Below are 8,914 nucleotides of genomic sequence, written 5' to 3'. Positions count from 1 at the left end.
TGCACCTGGGTGACAGAAAAAAAGGAAAGACAATTCTAACATCCAAATCCAGTTCTAACATCTGTAAGTGTATCTGTCCAAACACAGAGCTAAAGTTAAAAACACAGGAAGGGAAAGGACATAATAAAAAGGAAGGAGCAGTAGTCACAGGGCATCCATGTTGGGAGTATCCAGATCAGCCTCTTTTTCATTAATCATAAAACCCCTTGGTGCTCTGTCCTGTTGGCTTTTCATGCACCTTCAAATCATGTATGGGGGATGAGAAAGTTAAGGAAAAGATTTGTTATTTCACTGTTAGGGGTGAGGGAGGTAGTTAGCCAAATGGTGACTAGTGATAAACTCTAGAATTGTGGGCTCTTTCATCCATGTCCATTGTCTCAGATCCTTCTGGACCCACAAGATGGCACTTGAGGATCTAGTACAGCAAAACCATACCAACGAATTTAGAATAAAATAATCGGCTGGGAGCAGTGGCTCATGCCTGTAATCCTGGCACTTTGGGAGGCCAAGGCGGGCGGATCATTTGAGGTAGGAGTTAGAAACCAGCCTGACCAATATAGTGAAACCCTGTCTCCACTAAAAATACAAAATCAGCCAGGCGTGGTGGTACATGTCTGTATTCCCAGCCACTCAGGAAGCTGAGGCAGGAGAATCGCTTGAACCTGGGAGGTGGAGGTTCCAGCCAAGGTCGCGCCATTGCACTCCAGCCTGGGCGACAAACCGAAACTGTGTCTCAAAAAAAAAAAGAATAAAAGAATCATCCACAGGGTTAGATTAATGATGCATCTTTCTGGCCTAACAGTCTCTCTCTGATGGGCATACAGATAAGGGGACTATGGCCACTCCCATCAGAATTGTATTATTCAATTAATAATGGCTACCACTTTGAAATGCTTCCTGTGTACCAGGGCACTGTGCTTATCACTTTACATCTCATTTCATCTATAAGATGCTATATTACTTCATCTCCATTTTATGGATGAAGACACTGAACTTTAAGTTACAAAACTTGCTGTGTACTATCACATATGCTGAAGCTGGGATTCACCAAGTGGCCAAACAGCCCAGATTCCCCTGATCATTACTATGTTAACAAACAGATAGATGTATTTTAAATCAGTTTCTGTTTTTTCAAACTCGTAGTTTTGAAAGTTGCACCCTGCACTGATTTAGCACTGGTGGCTGCTTAAAACTTGCCTTATTCCATTTTAGCAGGCCCTCCCCACCAAAGTACCCTAATTACTGGTGTCATCTTCTCTATTCCCTCTGAGAAGTTTCTCTTAGACTCCCACTCTGTGGGTTTGGTTGGGAATGCAGAGCCCTGTTCCTCCTCTCCCCATCTATGCCTTCTTCATTCTAAGCCCTTTCCTATCTACTTTATGCTCGAGGTGGCTTTTCCACCCCCATGAGCCAGAGCCAATGATGCTCATGGCACCAACCATGCTTAAAAAGAACGAGATTGCCCTGCACGTGAATTAGTTAAAACCAACCTCTCCTGTCCTGAGTAGATTGGTAGGGTTAGGGTTGTCAGATGTCACAAAGTTACAGGACACTTAAAGGTAAGGCTTGTGGTAAAAAATACTATGTGAAATTCAAATATAATTGGGTAGCTGGTATTCTATGTGGCAACCCTAGGTAGAAGAGCACGGGTAAGGCAGGATTAGAAGATTTGCACACTCCAAAGTTTCTGCACCTCGATGGGACACTAGAGCAGGAAGGCTACTGGGCCTTTCTGGCAATGGGAATGAGGCGTCGAAAACTCCTTAGGCGGGCACAGTGATCCAAGTAGCCAAGCCCTGATTTCCGCGGGGAGAAAGGAGGCCACGGGCCTCTGCCAGATACTACCTGCTCTGGACTCTGGGGTCAGCAGAGTTTAAAACGACCTGTAGCCTCTGGCGTTTAGCTCCTAAAGCGGTCTCGAGTCCTGCGGCGACGGCCAGCGACTGGAGGCCGTCCGCCCGACTCCAAGATGGCGCTCGCCACAGCTGCCCGGTGTTAAGATGGCGGCGCGGGGCCGCGCCCGCGCTCCTCCGCTCTCCTCCCCCAGCCTTCCTTGGGCTGGCGGCACCACTCGCGTAGCCCTGCGCCGGTTTCTTTTCGGCCCTGGGCGGTGGTCCCGGCTGCCGGTAGACGACCGCCCCGCGTCATGCGGCTCCTAGGCTGGTGGCAAGTACTGCTGTGTGTGCTGGGGCTTCCTGTCCGCGGCGCGGAGGGTGAGTGGGAGCCGGGGCCAGGGGCGGTGCGTGAGATAACTGGGCGAGCTGAGGTCCACCCGGGCGACGCTCTGGACCTGCGCGAAGGCCAGTGGTGCGCGCCTCGCCCCTTCTTGGCGTCTTCCCGGGAGCTTCTACCCGGGCGAGTCTCCCCGACTTGTCTCCGAGCTCACCGCCCGCTCGTGGCCGGCGGAAGGGGGCCCGGGAGAGGCTGGGCCGCGTTCAGGCCGCCTTCAGCCGGTGGTTGGTAGCCTGGAGGGACCGTGCGGTGAGCGCTGCTGAGGCATACCCTCTGGTGATGAGCAGTTTATTATTAATAATTATTAAATACCGACATTTATTGTGGCAGTATTAGGAGCCAGGGCTTTATTTACGTCATTATCCCATTTAATGCTCCCACAAACCCTATCAGATCGGTTCCGTTTAGTGTCTCCATTGCACAGATGAAGATGCTGACGCCCCGAGAGACTAAGCAACCTGCCTGTTTGCGCTTCTGATAAGTGGCAGAAGCCTGTCTCTCTGACGCCAAAGCCCACGCTGGCATCCACGCCGCTGGACCACTGTCTTAAGGAGGCCACTCTTGCTCAGCTGCCTGCATGAAGGACAGATAAGAGAAACTCGGGAGACTCCCGGTAACCCCCAGCTTGCCGGTGGGGAAGGCAGCCACCCTGGAGGCATGGCGAGGCGGGGGAGTGGAGGCCTTACTTTCATTGCTCCTTCACCCCACTCCTCATAGTCCTGGTAACGTCCAGACCTCTTGGCCTTGCTTGTCATTCAGACCTTAACAGGAACAGGCAGGTTCTTTCTTTTTCCTGGGGTGTCCTGGATGGAGGCAGGACAGGAGATGTTGTGGAGAAGGTTGAGTCATAGTAACACGATTGCCATGAATGAAAGCACTCACTGTGTACCAGGTGCTGTGCTCAGTGCTTTACGAGCATCGTCTTTGGGAATCTTTACTGTTTTGTTTTTGTTTTTTAAGAGATGAGGTCTTGCTCTGTTGCCCAAGTTGGAGTGCAGTGGCGTGATCTCGGCTCACTGTAATCTCCGCCTCCCGAGTTCAAGAGATTTTCGTGCCTCAGCCTCCCGAGTAGCTGGTAATACAGGTGTCTGCCACCATGCCCAGCTAATTTTTGTATTTTTAGTAGAGATGACGTTTCACCTTGTTGGCCAGGCTGGTTTTGAACTCCCGACCTCAAGTGATCCACCTGCCTCGGCTTCCTGAAGTGCTGGGATTATAGGCTCGAGCCACAGTGCCTGGCCTTATGTAATTTTTAAATGCATGTGCAGTAGATGTTATCGTTTTCCTTTTATAGAAGTAAACTGAGACTCAGAGCCAGTAAGTCCTTTGCCAAGGTCATATAGCCAGAAGTTGAGGAGCCTTGATTCAAGCCCATGTCTGCCTGACTTCAGAGCCCAACCTCTGTATTTTCACTACACTGAACTGCCAGCTTCACAGAGGTGACGGCATGTGTTAGATATCTTCTGTTTCTGCCTCTCTGCCCTATTCTGTACCTTGTGTCGCTGCCCTGTGTGGAATAAATACCAACTGCCCGACCATCTTGCTTCTGTTGCATTGGCATGAGCGGAGAGTGAAGTCAGGGTATTGATGTTTTCCGATCCCTCCCTGAGAGGTTATTGCAGGCTGGCTTTGCCCCCAGTGGAAGGCACTGACTTCTAGAAAGCTGCCCTTGATGTTTCAAGGTTCTGTGACTACTACTTCTCTCTCTGGACTCTTAAGGTCTGTGAGTAGTAGCTGGCTCCCCCTCTCCTGTTACTGGCCTTGGAGTTCTTTACCATTGCTTTTCATATCTCTATACCCAGCCCACACATTGGTGGTCCTTGCATTAAACTCTCAACTTGCCCAAGTTACATGTGCTGTTTCCTGGCAGAACCCTGGCTGATTCAGGGTTCAGCCTGGGTCTTTGGTCATCACAGTCAGGGCACGAATGGAGTGAAGACAGAATAAACTTCACCAGCCGATTTCTTCTCAGGGTAGCCAAAAATCTCAGTTTTTTTTTTTTTTCCTGCAGATGATGCCACTGGCAGATTATGCTGCCCTCAGATGCTGAGGGCCTGAGAGACTAAGAAGCCTGGAGGCAGCAATGCTACCCAGGTGTCTAGGAATGGAAGTAAACTCCTGGCTTCAGGTCCCCTATGCCAGTCTTTCCTAGGCAGTCAGCTAGTAGATTCTTTTTTTTGAGATGGAGTCTCACTCTGTCACCCAGGCTAGAGTGCAGTGGCATGATCTTGACTCACCGCAACCTTTGCCTCCCAGGTTCAAGTGATTCTCCTGCCTCAGCCTCCTGAGTAGCCTAGACTACAGGTGCCTACCACCATGTCTGGCTAATATTTGTATTTTTAGTAGAAATGGGGTTTCACCATATTGGCCAGGCTGGTCTCGAACTCCTATCCTTGTGATCCGTCTGCCTTGGGCTCCCGAAGTGCTGGGATTATAGGCATGAACCACTGCGCCCGGCCAGCTAGCAGATTCTTATTGAGCACTCATCATATGCTAAATGCTCTGCTGGGCACTGGGGATCCAGTGATGAGTCAGAGCAGCTGGGCTTTGGGGAAGGCAGCCACTAAATAACTACAAATTACTAAGAAAATTGCAAGACTGAGAAATGCATCAAGGAGAGTTTCAGGGCATTTTTGGGAGCTGTAATGGGAGACCTCCCACCCTGGTCTGAGGGCCAGGGAATGTGTCCTTGCAGAGGTGAAATTTAGAGTGAGATCTGAATGAGGAGGATGAAGGATTAAGCAAGAGGAAGCTTCCCAGCAGAGAAACAGCCTCCAGGAAGGTGCTAAGGCAGGTAGGTTAGGGGGAGTGTAATGATCATGGACTAGAGGGATCTGATGGCACCAGGTGAGAGTGTAGACAGAGGCCACATTGGGGCCTGGTATCTCTGCTACAGAATGCAGACGCATTCATAGGGCAGGGGAAGCCACTGAAAGAGTATTAGCAGGGCAGTGATATGATCAGATTTGCCTTTTGTCTTTCACCTTCACTTGTATTGCTGTGAAGGTCAGAGTCTGGAGGGGGTATGGCAGGCTAACAAGGGAGACCAGTTAGGTGGCTACAGCAATTGCCCAGATGAGAATTGGCTGTGGCCTTGGCTGAGAAGTGTTAGTTGGGATGAGGAAAGTGGATGGATTCTGGTTAAGAGGTGAGGTTTTTTTTTTTTTTGAGACAGAGTCTCACTCTTGTACCCCAGGCTGGAGTGCAGTGGCACAATCTCGGCCCACTGCAGCCTCCACCTCCCGGGTTCAGACGATTCTCCTGCCTCAGCCTCCTGAGTAACTGGGATTACAGGCATGGGCCATCACACCTGGCTAATTTTTGCATTTTTTAGTAGAGATGGGGTTTCACCATGTTGGCCAGACTGGTCTTGAACTCCTGACTTAAAGTGATCCTCCCACCTTGGCCTCCCAAAGTGCTAGGATTACAGGTGTGAGCCAGCTAGCCCGACCTGCAGGTGAATTAATAGAACTTATTAATTCTATTTGCCTTTCTATCTCTTTTAATTGTAAACACCCATCAACATTATCACCATCATCATTACAGGTATTTATAGAGTGCTTAACCTGTGACAGGGACCATACACATCTTTTCTCATTTAATCTTCACTGTGTCATCTTCTGCATTTTGGTGGTATTGTCTCCATTTCCTAAAGGAGCGCACAGCATCGCCTTTGGAAAATATGGATTGCTGTCCCTCCAATCCCTGGCTGTTTTTGATCCCTCCTCATTTGGCTTCCCTGCCAGAAGCCATTGTGAAAACATCAGCAGCTGGTAGAGAGCCTTCTGAGAAAAGCTGTAAGGGTGTGAAGGTGCTGACCTAGGCTAGGGCTTCCTGGCATAGTGCCCTCACACTTGTCTTTCAGACAGCATCTTTGCTGCCAGTGATGCAATAATTATCACTTTATGTATAGCTCAAACTGCAGTCTCTTACATTGCACTCTAACCTGGGTGACAGGGCGAGACGCTGTCTCAAAAAACAAAAAAAGGTAGCTGGGCATGGTGGTGTGTATCTCTAATCCCAGCTATTTGGGAGGCTGAGGCAGGAGAATTGCTTGAACCCGGCAGATGGAGGCTGCAACAGTGAGCTGAGATCGTACCACTGCACTCCAGCCTGGGCAACAGAGCAAGACTCTGTCTCAAACAAACAAACAAAAAAAGGGCACATTACCATCAGAGGGATCAATGGCTGTCACATAGTATGACATTTTTATCTTCATGTGGAATAATTCAGTGTTTCTTTTCCTCCAAATTCCTAAATGAAAATGTTGGTACCTGAAGGCATAAGGTTTTTTTTGTTCCTAATCTGTACTGTGTACTTAAATATTTTTGCAAGGTGCAGGGGGGTGGAGGGGACAACACTCTTGAACTTAAAATACCAGCTCCATGCACCATTTACACTCCCTTTTGATTTTCTGCAGGGGCTGAGGGTGATCAGAGAGAACTGGATTATAGTTTGTGCCCTGATTTTTTTTCTCTTGAGGTTCTTCGTTTTGGCGTTCTTCATTTACTTATGGAACCTAGAATGTTAATTAGGTAGCAAGAGCAAATCTCTGTAGAGCTGGGGTGTTTGAGAGTATGGTTGGACCCCAAACCTGGCATCCTTTCTTTTCCAGACTCTTAACTTCTCTGGCTCCATTTCCTGCTCTGTCTTGTGGATGGCACAGAATATATGTGTGTTTTTTTTCCTTCTGATTGTAGAGGCAATACACACTTATTAACCAAAGGCTACAGAAATAAAAGGCTACAGAAATACCACCAGTGTGATCCTGCCCCCTTACGGAATTGGCAAAGCTCCCTTCCCAGGCACCCAGCACCTTCTCTGGACTGTAGTCACAGAAGTGCTTGACCTTCTTCTAAAGACTTACCTTGCTGCCCAAGCCCTAAACTCTGCCTTATGTAACCTCCATTGCTACCTCTTCCTTCTTACCTGCTTTCTCTCTTTTTTTTTTTTTTTTGGAGACAGAGTCTTGCTTTGTCGCCCAGGCTGGAGTGCAGTGGTGCAATTCTTGGCTAATTGCAGCCTCCCAGGTTCAAGTGATTCTCCCACCTCATCCTCCCAAGTAGCTGGGATTACAGGTACATGCCACCATGCCCAGCTAATTTTTGTATTTTTATTACAGATTGGTTTTTACCATGTTGGCCAGGTTGGTCTTGAACTCCTGACCTCAGGTGATCCACCCTCCATGGCCTCCCAAAGTGCTTGGATTACAGGCATGAGCCACTGTGCCTGGCCCCTTCTTACCGGCTTCCTCATCAGCTTTATGTATCCTCAAATTACTCCTGTGTTCCAAATACCAAAATAGAAACCTCCCTTAGTCTTCCTGCCTATAGCGAATCTACCCTACCTTCTTTGCCCCCTTCATAGCTAGATTTTTGGAAAGAATTGTGTGTATTTATTCATGTAGTTACCATTTTGGGTTCTCTGTTTCTTTATGTGGATCCATATTTCCATCTGCTAACATTTTTCTTCAGCCTGAAGGAGTTCCCTGAAGATTTTTGTCATGTGGGTTTGCTAGTAATGAATTCTTTCAGCTTTTGTACGTCTGAAGAAGTGAAGAAGTATTTATTTCGCCTTTTTTTTTTTTTGAGATGGAGTCTTGCTCTGTTGCCCAGGCTGAAGTGCAGTGGCATGATCTCGGCTAACTGCAACCTCCGCTTCTGGAGTTCAAGCGATTCTCATGCCTTGTCCTCCCTAGTAGCTGGGATTACAGGTGTCTGCTACTGTGCCTGGCTAATTTTTATTTATTTTTTATTTTTAGTAGATATGGGGTTTCACCATGTTGGCCAGGCTGTTCTGGAATTCCTGACTTCAAGTGGTGTGCCTGCCTTGGTCGCCCAAAGTGTTGGGATTACAGGCGTGAGCCACCGTGCCCAGCCAAAAGAATTTTTTTTTGAGACAGAGTCTCACTCTGTTGCCCAGGCTAGAGTGCAGTGGAGCGATCTCTTGGCTCACTGCAACTCTGTCTCTTGGGTCCAAGAGATTCTCCTTCCTCAGCCTCCCAAGTAGCTGGGATTACAGGTGTGTGCCAGCTTCATTTTTGAAAGATATTTTTTCTGTATACAGAATTCTAGATTTATAGGTTTTTTCTTCTCTGATGTCTAATTTGTCATTAATCTCATGCAGTGCAGTTTTTCATCTCAGACACTAGTTTTTGTAGTCAGAGATGCGGCTCTTGCTTGCTTTGTTTCCACTGAGAAGCCTGTTGTTATCCTTTGTTCCTCTCTACATAATGTATTTTTTTTCCTCTGGTTGCTTTTAAGACTTTTTTGTCATGGGCTTTGAGCAATTTGATTGTGATGTACTTTGGTGTAGTTCATTGAGTTTGGGGTTTGTTGAGCTTCTTGGATCTATGGATTTATAGTTTTCACCAAGTTTGGAAAGTTTTTGGATATGATTTCTTCAAATATTTTTCTGTTCCTCCATTCTGTCCTCTTGCCACTACTCCAGTTATCTGTACATTAGGCCACTTGAAATTGTCCTACAGCCCACTGATGCTCTTCATTTCTTTCCATTGTTTTTTTTTTTCCTGTGTGTTTAATTTGGATAGGTTCCATTGCTGTCTTCAAGTTGACTATTTTCTTCTGTATTGTCTAATTTGCCATTAATCTCCTGCAGTGCAGTTTTCATCTCAGACATTGTAGTTATTATAGTTTTCATCTTTTTTTTTTTTTTTTTTTTT

At 47.4% G+C, this 8,914-nt stretch overlaps 1 protein-coding gene across 3 annotated transcripts in view; it reads left to right on the top strand.

The window, feature by feature from the left end:
- The first annotated feature begins 1,482 nt into the window (after nucleotides 1-1,482).
- TXNDC15 (thioredoxin domain containing 15) overlaps nucleotides 1,483-8,914 on the top strand; it is a 25,892-nt gene continuing 18,460 nt past the window's right edge. For 2 of the 3 annotated variants that reach the window (XM_017532353.2, XM_017532352.1), the window contains exon 1: nucleotides 1,483-2,213. In XM_017532353.2, coding sequence (XP_017387842.1) covers nucleotides 2,147-2,213 — 67 coding nt within the window. In that variant the 5' untranslated portion in view covers nucleotides 1,483-2,146. Of the gene's footprint in view, nucleotides 2,214-2,389; nucleotides 2,482-8,914 lie in introns of those variants that run through there. The other variant, XM_037739909.1, reaches the window with a different exon arrangement.

This window comes from Cebus imitator, unplaced genomic scaffold (assembly GCF_001604975.1).
Source record: "Cebus imitator isolate Cc_AM_T3 unplaced genomic scaffold, Cebus_imitator-1.0 Scaffold76, whole genome shotgun sequence".
NCBI classification, from domain to species: domain Eukaryota; kingdom Metazoa; phylum Chordata; class Mammalia; order Primates; family Cebidae; genus Cebus; species Cebus imitator.
Note: the sequence above shows the minus strand (reverse complement) of the source record. Positions and strands in the feature narration are given on the sequence as shown.